Raw genomic sequence first — 16973 nt, 5'->3', positions numbered from 1 at the left:
ATTGCCCCCCACCAAGGCTCGTCTTCTCCCGGCCTGCCAACCCCTGATGTCCCAGCGCCCACACCAGCTGGTCTAGAACCACGGCAGGGGGAAGGGGCCTGGCCCAGATCCACGGAGCAGGCATGGGGGACGGGACAGAGGCTCAAAGGATCTGGCCCACCCCAATGTGGGGGACACGGACCCCAGGCTACTGACACCCCCTTAGCAAGAGAGCGAACTGAGGCCAGCCAGGACTTGGAGAGTGGAGAGGGGTTGTGAGGCCAGAGATGAGAAGGGGAGGTGTAGATGGGCAGGTGGGCAGGCCTCTGTGGGGTGGAGGGGGCCTGGAGGGGCTGCAGAGCCCCAGCAGGGGGCACGTGGAGGGGAGGGTCGGGGGGAGGGGGGACCTGTGGGGCAGCGGTGGGGGCCCGTCCTTACCCCTTTCAACACCTCATCCAGGTGGTCGCGGAACTGCATGAACAGGTTGATCTTCCAGCTGGTGTTGCAGTTCACAGAGTTGACCTGGGGAAGGGTGGAGACCGTGACGGCAGGCAGACCCCGGCCTCTGGGGCGAGGGCCAGCATTGAGGGCCGAGAGCCTGAGGGGAGGGCCAGCCCCGCACGGGCCGCCAGCCCAGCTGCCCTGGGGCTGCCAGCCTGGGCGGTGGATAACGGGGGCCATGCTGGGAGACAGGCCGGAGGGGTCACCTCTCCCCGAGCGGCCGGCCCCCCACGCCACTCACCTCCTTGCAGCCGGCATTGTCGCTGAGCTCGTAATTGCTGGCATGCAGGGGCTGCCCCGCGTTGACGGGGTTGAGGATCACCTTGTCCCCCACGACCACCTGTGGGGACAGGCGGAGCCGGTGAGGGCGGGAAGGGCAGGCCTCCTGGCCCTGGCCTCGTTTGCCCCTCTGAGAACTGGACATGCCCTCCCCCGGCCCCCAGAGCTGAGGTCTGCGCCTCCCCCAGCCCCAGCCCCAGCCCTAGCCCCAGCCCCGAGCCCCGAGCCCCAGCCCCGAGCCCCCAGCCCCGAGCCCCCAGCCCCGAGCCCCGAGCCGGCCCATCTCACGTTGTCCCCGTTGCTCCGCAGCTTCCAGAAGGGCTGGATGAAGAGCCAGGAGCCCTCGTTGCCCGTGGCGTCCAGCGTCACCCGCATGGCGTTCTTCTCCAGCAGGGCCGGCAGCCGCTTGTTCACCGTCAGGTACTTGTTGCTCTTCATGTGCAGGAGCTGGGGCAGGCGGGGAGGGTGAGAGGCCCGAGGCCAGCCCACCGGGAGCCGTGGGAGGCCCTGGACCCTCGGTCACAGCTGGATGCACACAGTGTCAGACACACAGACACGAACACACAGACAGACACGCAGGCACACACCAACGCACACCAGCTGGGCACTGGTGATCACAAAAACAGAAGCTACGTCCTGACCTAGCCGATTTGGCTCAGGGGATAGAGTGTCGGCCTGCGGACTGAAGGGTCCTGGGTTCGATCTGGTCAAGGGCACATGCCCGGGTTGGGGACTCAGCCCCCAGTAGGGGGCGTGCAGGAGGCAGCCGATCAATGATTCTCTCATCATTGCTGTTTCTCTCTCTCCCTCTCCCTTCCTCTCTGAAATCAATAAAAATATATTTCTTTAAAAACAGAAGCTAGCCCTGTTCTAAATTCCTGACACGCATGATCACACGCAACCTGACGGCAACCCAGAGGCGACACCGCCACTGGCCTGGCTGTGCAGATGGGGAAGCGGAGGCACCGGGCAGTCAAGGAACCTGCCCGCGTCCCGGGGCCACGATGAACCCAGCCCGCGTGGCTGCATCTGCGCTGGCGGCCCCCGCGCTGGAGACACGCGCCAGGCACCCCAGGCAGGCGCTCGGCCACACACAGAGCAGACGTGCAGTCACAGAGCCGCCCGGAGCCACCACTGGGGACACCCCGGGGCGTGCCGGCGGCGCCCTCCCCAGCAGCCTGGCGTCGGGGAGGGGCTCACCTGGATCACGCTGCCGTACTTGACGACGTCCCCGTGCACCTTCTTGTTCTCCGTGTCGTTCTGCTTCTGCTCCATCTGGGCCGCGTGCTGCGCAGACACGTACAAGGTGGACACACGCGCTCGCACGCACGCAGCTCCCGGCACCGCGCCCAGGCGACCCTCAGAGGCCGTCTCGCCCGCTCCCTCCGCTGCTGAGAGGGACTGAGCGGGCGTGAAGGGGCAGGCCCAGGCCACCTCCCTCGGAGGGGGCATGCCAGCCAGCCCATGAGCCCCCGATGCCCACACACCCTGGCAGACACCTAAGCTGAGCCTCACTACCCCATCTCACCAGACTCCCATGCCCGAACCAGGGGCCTGCCCCAGCCCAAACGCTGGCTAGCGTGCTTGGTACCCCTGCCTCCTCCTCCTCCCCACTCCTCTGTGGCCCTCCCTCCCAAAACTGTGTGTGCTCCCAGCCCACCGCCTCCAGGGAGCCTTCCCTGACTGCCACATCCACCTCTGATGGGTCCACCTGGTCCTGGGGGATTGGTTTGCATCCCGTGGAGGACAGCCTCTCGGGCACTTCTGTCGCATTGAACTAGAAGCTATCTGAGGGTAGGCTCCGCCCCCTCCATCAGACTGGCAGTCCCTGAAAGCCTGGCCCCTCTGCCCCTTCCTCTCTTTAGTCCCATTACCCAGGTCCCCGACTGAGGCTGGGGGGAGGGTGGCTGCTGGGGAGCCTTGCTGTGTGCACGTGCCTCACAGGCCTACAGCATGGCTGTGCAACACATGTGGCTCTGAGTGCGTGTCGGTGCACATGTGAGGGCCCACGCCCAGGCCAGATCCCGTTCAGCCCCGGCCTGGGTCCGGCAGGGAGGAAGCCTGTGAGCGCCCCCAGCTCAGCAAGTGCGATGGGGTACTTATAACAGAGCTCAGCCCCTCCCCAGCCCAGTTCACAGCTGGGGTGGGGCTACCCTTCCCCCACCCACACCCACTCCTCAGAGCAAGGGACTCAGAGAGGCAAGGCCTGCGTTGGGTGAAGTACCAGGGCCAAGGGCGGGCTGGAAGCAGGCTGCAGACAGGCCTGGCCCAGACAAGCCCCCTGCTCTCCCCTGCACAGCCAGGCCCCAGCCCTGAGCTGTCCACAGAGGACAGCCCAGGATGTGAACTGGCCACTGCCCCCGAGAGGCCACGAGCCACCACCAGGCCTCGCACCATGCACCGTCCGTGTCCAGGCCCCACGGCAAACCACAGAGTGACCCCAGACAGCCCAGCCCCCTCTCGGGGACCAGGCCCCAACTCTACAAAACAAGGGAGAAGTTACGACTAGTTCTCAAATGCGGTTCCTGGAGCCAGTGGGAACCCCGTGGGCAGCTGGGCGGGTTGTTCACGGCACCGTGGGGTCCAGCTGAAGGGCTGGTGGGAGCTGAACCCCAGTCCGCCCTCCGCCCACTGAGCCACGGGGCCGTGTAGCCTGGGGGAGGGCACCTTCTTCCAAGGGGCACCAAGGGGTCATGCAGCCGAGCGGGCTGCTGGGAGGACACTTCTCCCCCCACCTCACCTCCACAGCAGCGAACGCCAACCTCTGCATATGGGGTTTTAAAACCACTGGACTCCCCACGGGGCCCGTCGGCTCTGGCGCACGCCTGCGCACACACGGTGCACACCTGCACACACACCTGCAGCTTCTGCAGCAGCACCACGTCCGAGATCTTCTCCTTGTCCTGCTTGGTCTGCTTGGCCTTCCAGTACTGCTTCTGGGCCGAGTAGCGGTTCATGGGGCACACCTTGAAGAGGCAGTCTGCGGTGGGCGGGAAGGACACGGGCTCATGGGGGGCTCAGGGCCTCCCGGCGCCAAACCCCAGCCGGCGCCCTGCCCTCCAATCCCACTGGGCCCCGGGGACAGGCAGAGGAGCAGGCCCGGGCGTGGAGCATCCCGGACTGAGTGGAGTGGAGAGTCTGAGAGGCAGGTTTGAGAGCAGGACCTCAGCTGGGGGGACACGTGCCCTCCGCCCCAGGGAGACTTTCAGAGGCTCCTGGCCCCACCCCTGGCCCTGCCTGTGCCCGGCTTCTGTGGACACTGGCTGCCGGCAGCTGACACCTGCATCCTTCCTGGCCAACTGCCATCCTGCCCACGGAGGGCTGCGAGGCTGCCTCCTCCGGTCCCGGGGACCGCGGCCTCCCGGAGGCTGTGCCGGCCACTCCCCGCTCCCGGTGGGACCAGGCCGAGGCTTCTCTTCCCCTGAAACCACCCTCCTCCCTCTCCCCGCCGGTGTGAGGAGGCTCCCCTGCTCTCCGAGACCCCTCCGCGGGAATTCTCCCATCAGAGGGCACCTGATCGAAGATAGAGCCGATCAAAATCCCAGGGACAAAGTCACTATTACAATTTTTATTTGGGGAGACACACAAAACACTCATGAGTTTCAAAAGCCCAAACTCCGAAGGGTGTCAGCCTCTGCGTATAAAGGAGGCATGAGCTGGGAGCTCCTATTCTAGGTGTGGCGGGAGGAGGGAGCGGGTCCTGGTGAGACGCTGGCACCGGAGCCTCGGCCTCTCGGACAAGAGCAGGGGCTGCGGTGAGGCAGTGAGCTCCCCGTCACCGGAGGGCCTCACACCCTGGGCCGGGTGGGCTCCCGGCCTCTGAGAGCCGCCTCGTGCTCTGGGAGCACGGAACACGCCAGAAAGACGGGTGCCAGGCCCACGGAGGGGGCCGCTGGGGGAGCAGGTCAGAGACGGGAGCCCTCTCCTTTCAGCCCCTCTCCTCCCTCCAAGAAAGGCCACGGCCCTGCTCTGGTAAAAGCTGGCCATCCAGCCCCTGAACTAAAAGTGAAACTAGCCCAGGAGCAGGCAGGGGCCTCTGGTACCATCGGGAGAAACGGGGTGAGCCCGAGTTCAGAGAGGCAGGACGTCCTTGAAGGGAGGGGAATGGCATTCCGTGAGCAGTGGAGCCAGGGCTGCCCTGCCCAGCCCACCTTGGTACTGCCACCACGAGTGGGCGTCGCTTCCAGAAACACGCTCAGTTTGTTAAGGAGAGTGTGTCTTCAGGGGGTTCTGCTCACCCCTCCGGAAGTCCTGCTTCTTCAGGCTGATGGACTCCCAGGGCCCTGCAGCGGCCACACTGCCTGGGTAGAGCCACTGGCTCCCCGCAGGAGTCGGGGAAGTGGGGTCACTCCAGGGGGAGTTTTGGAAATGGGGGAGGGGATTCTGATGGAGGTCACAGCTGACATTTAGAGGGCAGGACAGAGGCGCTGGCCCCGGCAGCACAGGACTGTCCAGCGCGATGCCGGCCGCACGCGTGCAGGTGGACAGCCGTGGCCTGCTCGGGGCCGAGGGGCACAGACAGTCCTGTCTGCACGGGTCTAGGACACCCCGACTTCGCAGGGGTGCAACGCCGGTGGGCACTGGGGGACACTGTCCTCTGCACTGTTCAAACTTTCCCGGGGGGTTTCTGCTCTTTCAGAAAAGCCGTCCCTCGCGGCCCCGCCAAGCGCCTGGTGCCGGCCAGCTCCTGCCTCGGAGGCCGGCAGGCTGCTCCCCTGGGCCTTCTGGCTCGGCCCAACGTGTACCTCTGAAGCGCATGTTGTCTTATTTATTTTATTACACACACACACACACACACACACATATATATATATATATATAGAGAGAGAGAGAGAGAGAGAGAGAGAGAGGCTGTGGCATATGCTGCTTTCCTTTTATTTCTTTGTTGTCACACTTAGAGCATGATACTGGCCTCACCACCTCGGTCAGCTCCAGGCTCCCTGGGACCTGGTCCCCTCCCCACTGTGTGTTGTATAAATATGGATATGGGTCCACTGCACTGTTTTTGGATTCCACTTCCCAACACTAAAGGGTCCGCGGGCCTGCCAGGCCGCTGGCTTGCCTCGCTGCCCTCACCAGCTCTGCGGGCAGGGCCGCCTGGGGCTCATGGCCGTGTCCCCAGCCCCTAGACCAGGGCTCCGGACTGGACTGTCTGCCACATGAACACATGAATCTAGAACGACTCCCTCATGTGAGATGAGGGGCTTAAACTTAGCCTCGAAGGAGGAAAGGGATGAGGCGTGGCAGGGAAGGCGAGGGAACGTGGAGGCGGAGTGACCAGTCACACGCAGGCCTGCGAGCTGAGACAGGAGGGCGATCGGGCTGAGACCCAGGAGCCCGGAGCCAGAGCGGCGGCGAGGCCAGCGGCCACGGGCCTGGGCCAGCTGAGCTCCTTGGTCGCCCATGGCCACCTCCCCCCACTCCCAGTCCAGGCCACCGGCTCCCCTGGGACTCCTGTCCCGGCAAGGCAGGCTCTGGGCCCCGGGCTGAGCCGTGGTCACACTCCACTACGAGCAACCCAAGCAGAAACAAACTCAGCAACCGAATTTTTCAAAGGGACGTTATTTTAAGACTTAAAGAACCGAGAGACCGCGCGGATCCTCCGCAGACAGATCGAAAGGACGCCAGGGAGACAGAAACAGCCAAGCCCTCTCCCCCGGAGGCCTGTGCTGGCTGCAGAGGCGGAACTTTCATCAGGACCCTTCACCTCACAGGGACAGAAACCCGAGCCAGGCCCCCGGAACAGGCCCTCCCAGCAGCCGAGGAGGGTGCTCCCTCCTGCTCTGCCACCAGCAGACCCAGTTCTTCTAATGCAATGAGCCAGCAGGCACTCAGAGGTCACCAGGAGCTCCTAGGAACTAGATGCCACAGGAGAGAACGAAACAGACACCAGGACAAACCTGAGGAGACGTCAGACAGACCCTCTAAGCCGGAAATGCCCACTCCGCTCCGGTCAGTAGAAGAGGATCCCGCAGGGAACAGAAACTCTACCAGGTGGCACAGCAGCCTGGCCGGTGTGGCTCGGGTGGTGGGAGCCTCATCCCGTACACCAAAGGCCGCAGCTCTGATTCCTGGTCAGGGCACATGCCTGGGTTTCCCTTCAGGGCGTGGTTGGGCACGGTCAGGGCGTGGTCGGGCACGGTCAGGGCGTGGTCGGGCACTTGCGGAAGGCAACCACTCGATGTTTCTCTCTCACATCTCCCACATCTCTCTCTCTCTCTCTCTCTCTCTCTCTCTCTCTCTCTCTCTCTCTCCCTCCCTCCCTCCCTCCCTCCCTCCCTCCCCTCCCCCCTCTAAATAAGAATATTTTAAAAAATGTTTTTAAGTGACACAGCTGAATGAAAAAGAACCAAGTGGAATTTCTAGAAATAAAAAGGCTTCAATAAACAAATGTTAAAACTCACGGAATATACTTTACAGGAGAACAGACAGAGCTGAAGAAAGTTAATGAAATGCTAGCAGCTTGCAATGGTTGGTGCATTCCAATCTCCTCCGCCCAGTTCCTTCGAGGACGACTGGGCCCCGATGGGCGGGTCAGAGCTGTGTCTGCAAGGGGACCCAGGCCAGGGATGAGCCCAGGGCGGTCCCCCCGCTCCCGACTCCTCTCCAGCTGTTCTGGGAACTCACTAGCCGGTAAGTCGTCTTCTGTTCTCACACGGACCCTCCCTCAGGGCTGCCCACAGCCTGCAGGACGTGCCTGCTGAGCGAGCAAGTGCCCAGAGCCCCTGACATGTCTGGGGCCCAGGCACCGTTCCGTACTCTTCCTGGGCCAAGCTCTTTGCCCAAAGGCAGTGCTGTCAGAATCCAGCGGAGCCGGCGCCTTCCTTCTCGCCACACTGCGGGGCAGAGGAGGGTCGGGCAGCCAGAGGCTGAGCCACACAGGAGCAGCAGCGTCAGGGCAGGAGGAGAGTCCCGATCCAGGGGCTCCCACAGGAAGGGCTGTGTGTGCTGGGGGGCGTGTACCTGTGGGTGACGGGCCCCAGACCCGTGAGGCTGCAGGCAGCAAGGTCTTCGTTGACTAAAAAAAATCAACTGTCCTTCCCTGAAACTAACTGCGGTGTGTGTAACACTCCAAAGCCACTGCCACTGCCTACATCACCAGGGGGCTCTCAGGTCCCCCACAGATCTCGGCAGGTCTGGGTGAGGCCTGGAATGTGCATTTTAAAGGCACACACACACACACACACTCACACACACACATACACACACACACAACACACACACACTCATACACAGACATACACGCACATACACTCAAATACACACACACATACACACACATACACTCATACACTCACACACACACACATACACTCACACAAATACACACACATACACTCACACACATACACACACACACATACACTCACAAATACACTCACACACAAATACACACACATACACACACACACATACACTCACACATACACTCACAAATACACACACACACACAAATACACACACATACACACATACACACACTCACACACACATACATACACACACATTCACACACACATACACACACATACACACATACACTCACACACACATACACACACACTCATACACACACATACACACACACACATACACTCACACAAATACACACACACATACACACACTCACATACACACACACATACACTCACACACACAAATACACACATACACATACATACACACACATACATACACACATATACACACACATACACACACACTCACACACTCACACACACATACACTCACACACATACACACACTCACATACACACACACATACACTCACACACACACAAATACACACACACTCACACACTCACACACACATACATACACACACTCACATACACACACATACACACACATACACTCACACAAATATACACACACATACACACGCACACACATACACTCACACACACAAATACACACATACATACACACACACACATACACACACACTCACACACTCACACACACATACATACACACACATTCACACACTCACATACACACACTCACACACACACATACACACACTCACACACACACACACATACACACATTCTCACACACACACTCACACACATACACACACTAACACACACACACACACATTCTCACACACACACACACACACACTCCCCAAATGGGTCAATGTTCAGAAAGTTTGTAAAGCACCAGTGGGGACTTTCAAGACAAAAACATCGCACAGGGAATAAAGCTCTCCAGTCACAACAATGTGCAAGTTCTGTACAAACCATGCAAACAGTGGCGTTTAATTTTTTTTCACCATTTAGATCCAACCTACAGAAAACCCCCCAGACTCCGGTGGTCACAGAGAGAGTGGGAAGCGTATCCCGTCTCGACGCTGCGCACTGAACGTGCCGGCAGTGACGGGCAGCGAGCCGCAGGGGCAGGAGGAGCAGGTGCAGCTGTGGCGCTCGGGTCTACGGAGGGGACAGGGGAGAAGCTACAAGAGCGCAGGGCGCTGTCGGGAGGACGGGGAGAGGAGGGGAGGGCTGGGCCTGGGCAGCTCCATTCTGGAACCAGCCTCGCCTGCGGAGACCTGGGAGGAGCTGGCAGAAGGAGAGGCCAGAGCTCAGGGGCCTGCTTCCTCCTGCCACAGTGCCCGAGCGCAAACTGGGCGACCCCGCGCGACCCCAGAGGGGGTAGCTGGCACCCGCTCAGCAGCACAGCCCGGCCCCGCCGACTAGCCGTCTCACCACCTGTCATTTGTCCTAAGGGCACACCTGCATTTGTACAGTGACGGGGACAAGGGCCCTCGCCCAGCACTGGCTGGAGTGACACGGATCAGCACCAGGCCCTGGCCGGTGGCTCCGTGGGTGGGAGCGTTGTCCGCTCCAAACACCAAAAGGTTGCTGGGCCGTATGAGAGGCAACTGATGAATGTTTCTCTCTCACATCGACATGTCTCCTCCCTTCCTCTCTCTCTAAAATCCATAAAAACACATCCTCAGGGGAGGATTAAAAAAAGATTAGCCACAGCCCAGTGGCCATCAGAGGGACTGGTTAACAGTACAACAGAGCCAATGCCCGTGGCTGGGAGGGTGGAAACGCAGACACGGCTGCAGCACGTGTACGCCCACCATGGGAGTGACAGACCAGTCACGGAAGGACAAGTACTGCCTGAGTGCGCTCACAGGGGTACTTAGAATAGTCAGATTCATGGAGATGAGTCCAGCTGGCGTGGCTCAGTGGTTGAGCATCGACCTGTGAACCAGGAGGTCAAGGTTCAATTCCCGGTCAGAGCACATCCCCAGGTGGCGGGCTCGATCTCCTGTGTAGGGCATGCAGGAGGCAGCTGACCAATGATTCTCTCTCATCATTGGTGTTTCTATCTCTCACTCCCTCTTCCTTCCTCTCTGAAATCAATAAAAATATTTTAATTCATAAAGATGAAAAATAGAATGGTGGGTGCTGGGGTGGGGTGGGAGCAGCAGATGGGGAGTTATTATTTAACTAGAGGCCCGATACAAAAATTCATGCACGAGTAGGCCTTCGCAGCCACCGCAGCTGCCTCGATCCCACAGCTGCAGCCCCGGCTTCATCTGAAAGGTCGTCCAGAAAGACATCCGGAAGGACGCCTGGTCTAATTAGCATATTATGCTTTTATTATTATAGACTAGAGGCCCAGTGCACAAAATCGTGCACAGGTAGGGTCCCTAGGCCTATCCCGCGATCGGGGCCATCTTCCACCTGCTTGCCCGTCCCCAGTCCCCCCCGCTGCCACCCACTTGGTTCCCCGTGGTTCCCGTTCGCCATGCCGTGAGCGGAGCCTGCGGGCCGGAGGGGAGGGACCGAGAGGTGGTCAATGCACCTCACAGCGACTGGTTCTGGTCGTTATGGTCGCTGGCCTTTGATTCTATAGGATGGAGATAGAGGAAGAGAGTTCAGAACTTCTGTATGCAAACATGGAAGCATCTCCAGTCGGATCGCTCCACAGCAAGCTGGATGAAGTAAAAACAGCAAAGCATAGCACAGGGTGCACAGGATGCTACCTCTGTAAGGGAAGAGCGGTCATGTCAACACATGTCTGTATCTGCATCAAGGACCACCCGGACCAGGAGAAGCTAAGGGAGGGGCTACCAGGAGGGGGAGTCGTGGGGGGGGGGGGCTCTCTGAGTGTACCTGCACGATGCTTCGAGGTTTTGCCTGGATGAGTAAATTAGCTCGCCAGGTTTCTAACGCGTTGTCCCTGGAGAGGGGCTGGGGAGGGGATGGGGCAGCGGAGGTGAGTGAGGATGGGGGTGGGGCACTGCCTCCATCTGATCCTGGAGCTCGCCTTTGCATCACTTTTTGTTAAATATGTTTTTATTGATTTCACCAGCTCCCTGCTGGGGACCGAGCTGGCAACCCGGGCATGTGCTTTGGCTGGGAATCGAACCTGTGACCTCCTGGATCATAGGTTGATGCTCAACCAATAAGCCGACTGGACTGTATTACTTTTACAAAAAGAAAAAACTTAAGAACAAATTTTTAAGTGGCAAATCCACGTGTGAAAAGATGCTGAATCTCACTATTAGTCAGAGGAACTCAAATTAAGCCCCAGTGAGATGCCATGTCACACCCAGCCGGACACCACCAAGGGAGCAAGGCCGGGGTGGAGGGAGGGCGCACCACCGGCCCTGGGGTGAGGGGGTGTGCGCAGGCGAGGGGGTAAACAGACACAGCCCAGGAGGGCAGCAGGGCCTTTCCTCCACACAGGACCCCTCCTGGGGACACGCCCAGAGACCCTGGCTCCTGAGCCCAAGGCCATGTGCGCAAGCACTCGCTCGCCGCAGCGGCGCTGGCAGCTGCCACAAGTGGGATGAGCTAAGTGGCGTCGACAGGAGACTGTAAGTGGCTGGCAGGGGCTCTCCGGCGGAGCATGATTACACAGCAATTAAACAGAGGAGCTCGAGCCACAGGCGTCATCACGGATAAATCTCAAAAACAGTGCAGACGGAGAGAGCAGGTGTGCGGGGAAGCTACCTTTAAAGACAGGGTACTAGTTAAAGCGGGACGCAATCCCTGCATCATTCCTGGGTACAGCCAGGTATCCGCAGCAGGACGCAGGCCCGAATGACGCACACCAGTTTCTATTTGCCCAAGGGGGGGGGCGGGGGGCGGGAGCGGCCGGGGGGGGGGGATGGGGGGGGGGGCTTCTGCCACAGGCACAAGAGCTGTCTCTTTAAATATGAGAAGATCTGAAGTCAACCTGGTGGAAAGATCTGGCAGAGCACAGCAGTGGGTCCATGGGTGTGTGCTCTTGTGTAGAGCTGATGTCTTAATAATAATAAAAAGAACAAGGAACTGGGCTTGGAAAATGGAAGGTCGAGCAGAGGCAGAGGCTGGGGGAGGGGAACCCAGCCTGCCAGCACCTCACCACCCTCCCCAGCACCTGCCCCCAGCAGTGCGGACGGTCAGTGCCCCCGCACACCTTCCTGGGCTCCCTGGAGCCGGGGCTGTGAGCGCTGGGCTTCCCTGAGGTGGGGCGGTCGGGGTGAGGGTCACGGGATGCAGGAGGAAAGGGCTCGGGGCGGGAGCAGCAGCACACAACTCCGAGCAGCCACAACCCCAAGGCCTGGAGCACAGCAGCGGGCATGGGGCGCCCTGCACACTGGGCAGCAGCACCCGGCCTCCCAGGGCCCTGCAGACTCTGGAAAGAATTCGCAGAACATGCTGGGGCACGGCACGGCTCGGGAAGATGCTAGCGCTGAACCCACAAACAAGGCGCATCAGGCGCTGATGGAACCAGGGTGGGGGCCTCGGGGGCTAGGCCGGCCCAGCCTGGGGTCTCCAGCAGCAGGTGGAGGGAGTGGGCTCTGGAGGGAGAGCCCGCAGTCCCAGGGTGGCCTTGGGACACAGCCACCCTGCCCACCTCCAGCCGCAGTCCCAGGGTGGGCTTGGGACACAGCCACCCTACCCACCTCCAGCCGCAGTCCCAGGGTGGGCTTGGGACACAGCCACCCTGCCCACCTCCAGCCACAGCCCCAGGCCCTCGCTGGGACCCCCCAGGGCCAGGGCATTTGCCGGGGTCGGGGGACAGACAGCCAGACTCCGGGTTGGAGGCCCAGCTCCACGCTTCTCTTCTCTGGGCTTCAGCCTCAAACCTGAGCAGTTGGAGTCCTTCTCCTGCCTAAGCTCTAAGGCTCCACCTTGGACCCGCAGCCACGAGGGACCTCTGCCTACCTCCCCGCGACACCACAGGCCGGGACCTGGGGCGCAGGGGGTGGGAGGATGAGTCCCCTAGTCCATCCCAGGGAGCTGGCTGGGCGCACTGAGGTGGCAGCCCGCAGCCCGCAGCCCGGGACCCTGGGGAGAGCCTGCGCACAGGCCTGGGGAAAAGGGGGAGGAAGAGAGGGGAGGAGCAGGAAGGAGCGAGGGGAGGAGGGCAGGGAGTCAAAGGAGCATTTGTTCTGCTAAGTGGCCCCACTCTGTCCACTGGAACAGGCAAATCTTCTCTGCCACACCCACTCCGTCAGCGCCTGTCCCAGCACCAAGCTGGCGCGTACACCTTCTCCTCTCCCTCCAGGCCCCCTCTGGCCTGCACAGCCACCTGGGACCCTCACCACTCTCTCTCCTACTGAGTTCTGCCCGGCATTTGCCTAAGTGCCTCGGCTGGAGAGGAAGTCCGCCCTCCTGCAGCGGCCTCAAAGCCCTCCTGATTCGGGCTGAGGAGCGACCGCGTTCCTTTCCCTCCCCACTCAGCACCCAGGGACCCAGGGCAGGCGTGCTGAGCTGCACCTCACGCAGGAGGCCTGCACCACCCCCCAAAGCCCCCAGCACCCGGGCCCAGGGCCCTCGAGGCTGGGCTCAACCCGGGACTCCGGCGGGCCTCGCCAACAAGACCCAGAGCGGCCAGGCCTGAGAGGGGCGGCAGGGCAGGAGCAGCCGGTGCCTGAATAGTTAAACACATGGAGTAGTAGGTCAGATGCATGCTACGGAGAAAAGAAAGCAGGGAAGGGAGACTGCGGGAGGTCAGAGACTGTCCCACCGAGGATATGAGACCTGCAGCCGCGCAGAGCGGGAGCCGTGTGGATTCTGGGTAAGAACCTTGCGGCAGAGGGAACAGCAGGTGCAAAGGCGCAGAGGTGGGGGCGTGGCTGACACCTGGGAGGAACAGCAGGAGGCTGGAAGGGATAAGAGCCCAGGGGAAGGGCATGAGCGAGGGTGCGGGCACAGGGGTCTGTGGTGGTGAGGCACGTCCAGTGCTCAGGCCGCTCCCACAGACCCAGGCATGTCCCCTAAGACGCCCAAGCAAAGCCCCCACTCGGGCCCATGACGGAAGCAGGAGCTCAGCAGTACACGTGGGGCCTCCGCGGGCGGGGAGGAGCCCCCCTTCTCTGCACTCCATGGATGGCAAGGCCCAGGCAGGCAGGCAGGGCTGCCACAGGGCCACCTTAAATCCCGCTCCCCGCCCAGCACCCCTCTCCGGGACAACTGAGCTCATCTCCCGGGAGGGGCAGCTCGTGGGCAGAGGGGGGCAGCGGCCTGGCCAGGCGTGTTCCTGCCTGCGCCCGCCCTGCCCCGCCCAGGAGCCGGGAGCCGGAGCCGTCTGGCTGGCTCAGCCTCACAGGTAACACAATAACACGTCCCGCTGGCGCAGTGACAGCGGGGCATCTTCCCTCCTCCCCAGGACCCTGCGGCCTTCGGGGCGGAGCCGAGGGGCCCTCCGACCACGGCCACAGGGACACGGAGGCGAGAGGGAAGGCGCTTGCCCAGGGTGACTCAGCAGAGCCAGGTCTGGGCTCCCCAGCTCCCGAGGGCAGTCCTCGGGGCGCACAGGGCCGAAGACACAGCCCGGGCAGGAGGGCCTGGAGCCCACAGGTCCCACGCGAAGAGACTCGGCACAGGGAAGGGCTCTCACCCTGGGCCTCCTGGCGCCTGGGAAATTCTCTTTTCCTCCCCAGTTCCCCCCAAAACGCGCAGTCACAGACAAAGAAAGCCCTGTGGCTGATGGGGAGCCGGGCCAGGAGTGGGAGTGCCCCTGAGAGGGGGGCGTGGTCCCGGGGAATGGCAGAGACTCGAAGGGCTGAGCCAGGGGGCTCTGCACTCGGCAGTGGGAGGGCTCCAGCTCCCAGCAGCCTTGGCGGACCCACCGGCTCTGGGACCGAATGGGCTGAAAGGCTCTGTCCGGGGTCCAGGACTCAGCAGCCTGGGAGGGGAGCTGGCAGTGGGAGTGGAGGTCTTACCTCGGAACTTCTTGGGGGGGTTGTCCAGGTCCCCCGCCGCGGGCTCCACCACACAGCGGTCATCCACCAGCCTGGGGACAAGGCAGCCGGGTCAGCGGGAGGAGAGAGACCCATCCCCCACCCTCCCTCGGGCAGGGGAGTCCAGACACCAGGAGGCCTCCAATGACCCGCAGCACTGACAGCCCTCACCATCGAGTCACCCCCTTTCCTGGTGAAAGGCAAGATCTCTTGGAGTGGAGATGGGGGAGCCCCCAGGAAAAGCACGAAGATATACCCCCCCCCACGCCCACTGGAGCCTGGGCTGTCACACACTGTGGCTGTAACTCCTGTCACAGAACTGAAAGGGCAGTGGGTGATGAGAAGGGAGAGAGAGAGGAACCAAGAAAGACAAGCTCAGCAAGAGAAACAAAGAGCAAGGGAGGGAGAGAGATGGAAAGGACAACAGGAGTCAAAGCGACACACAGGGTAAGGACAGGCCGAGAGAGACCGGAGACAGACGCACAGAGAAGCTCATGAGGCACCAAACGAGAGGAACAAGCCTTCGGGCCTCACAGACAGAACAATGCATCGTGCGCCTTCCAACCTCAGTCCGGCCCATTTCATCCCCTCCTCTTTGGCCACCTTGGGCTAAAGTTCCCCCTTACAGCCATGGCTGGGTTAATCCTAAATCTCTGGAGGACATCCACCCACCACCATCCATCCATCCACCCACCGTCCATCCATCCCACCCATCCATCCACCCACCGTCCATCCATCCCACCCATCCATCCACCCACCCACCATCCATCCATCCACCCACCGTCCATCCATCCACCCACCCACCATCCATCCATCCACCCACCGTCCATCCATCCCACCCACCATCCATCCATCCACCCACCATCCATCCATCCCACCCATCCATCCACCCACCCACCATCCATCCACCCACCCACCGTCCATCCATCCCACCCACCATCCATCCATCCACCCACCGTCCATCCATCCCACCCACCATCCATCCATCCACCCACCGTCCATCCATCCCACCCACCATCCATCCACCCACCCACCATCCATCCACCCACCCACAGTCCATCCATCCCACCCACCATCCATCCATCCACCCACCGTCCATCCATCCCACCCACCATCCATCCACCCACCCACCATCCATCCACCCACCCACAGTCCATCCATCCCACCCACCATCCATCCACCCACCCACAGTCCATCCATCCCACCCACCATCCATCCATCCACCCACCGTCCATCCATCCCACCCACCATCCATCCATCCACCCACCGTCCATCCATCCCACCCATCCATCCACCCACCCACCATCCATCCATCCATCCATCCACCCACTCATCCACCCACCATCCATCCATCCATCCACCCACTCATCCACCCACCACCATCCATCCATCCACCCACTGTCCATCCATCCCACCCATCCATCCACCATCCATCCATCCATCCCACCCATCCACCCACCATCCATCCATCCATCCACCCACTCATCCACCCACCCACCATCCATCCATCCACCCACTCATCCACCCACCATCCATCCATCCATCCACCCACTCATCCACCCACCCACCATCCATCCATCCACCCACTCATCCACCCACCATCCATCCATCCATCCACCCACTCATCCACCCACCACCATCCATCCATCCACCCACTGTCCATCCATCCCACCCATCCATCCACCATCCATCCATCCATCCACCCACTCATCCACCCACCCACCATCCATCCATCCACCCACTCATCCACCCACCGTCCATCCATCCATCCACCCACTCATCCACCCACCCACCATCCATCCATCCACCCACTCATCCACCCACCCACCATCCATCCATCCACCCACTCATCCACCCACCCACCATCCATCCATCCACCCACCACCCATCCATCCATCCATCCATCCACTCATCAACCCATCCATCCCCCCACCCACCCACCATCCATCCACCACCCACCCACCCATCCACCCATTTACGCACCCATCCACCC

At 61.2% G+C, this 16973-nt stretch overlaps 1 protein-coding gene across 1 annotated transcript in view; it reads right to left on the bottom strand.

Annotated features, from left to right (window-relative positions):
* Nucleotides 1-16973, bottom strand: part of ITPR3 (inositol 1,4,5-trisphosphate receptor type 3) — a gene marked incomplete at its 5' end in the record, with an annotated part of 67810 nt that overhangs the window by 36188 nt on the left and 14649 nt on the right. Inside the window, 6 exons of the mRNA XM_081093627.1 lie at nt 418-501; nt 722-820; nt 1048-1206; nt 1960-2046; nt 3618-3739; nt 14963-15033. Coding sequence (XP_080949753.1) covers nt 418-501; nt 722-820; nt 1048-1206; nt 1960-2046; nt 3618-3739; nt 14963-15033 — 622 coding nt within the window. The remainder of the gene's footprint in view (nt 1-417; nt 502-721; nt 821-1047; nt 1207-1959; nt 2047-3617; nt 3740-14962; nt 15034-16973) is intronic.

This window comes from Myotis nattereri (genome assembly GCF_964212035.1).
Source record: "Myotis nattereri genome assembly, chromosome: 6".
NCBI lineage: Eukaryota > Metazoa > Chordata > Mammalia > Chiroptera > Vespertilionidae > Myotis > Myotis nattereri.
Note: the sequence above shows the minus strand (reverse complement) of the source record. Positions and strands in the feature narration are given on the sequence as shown.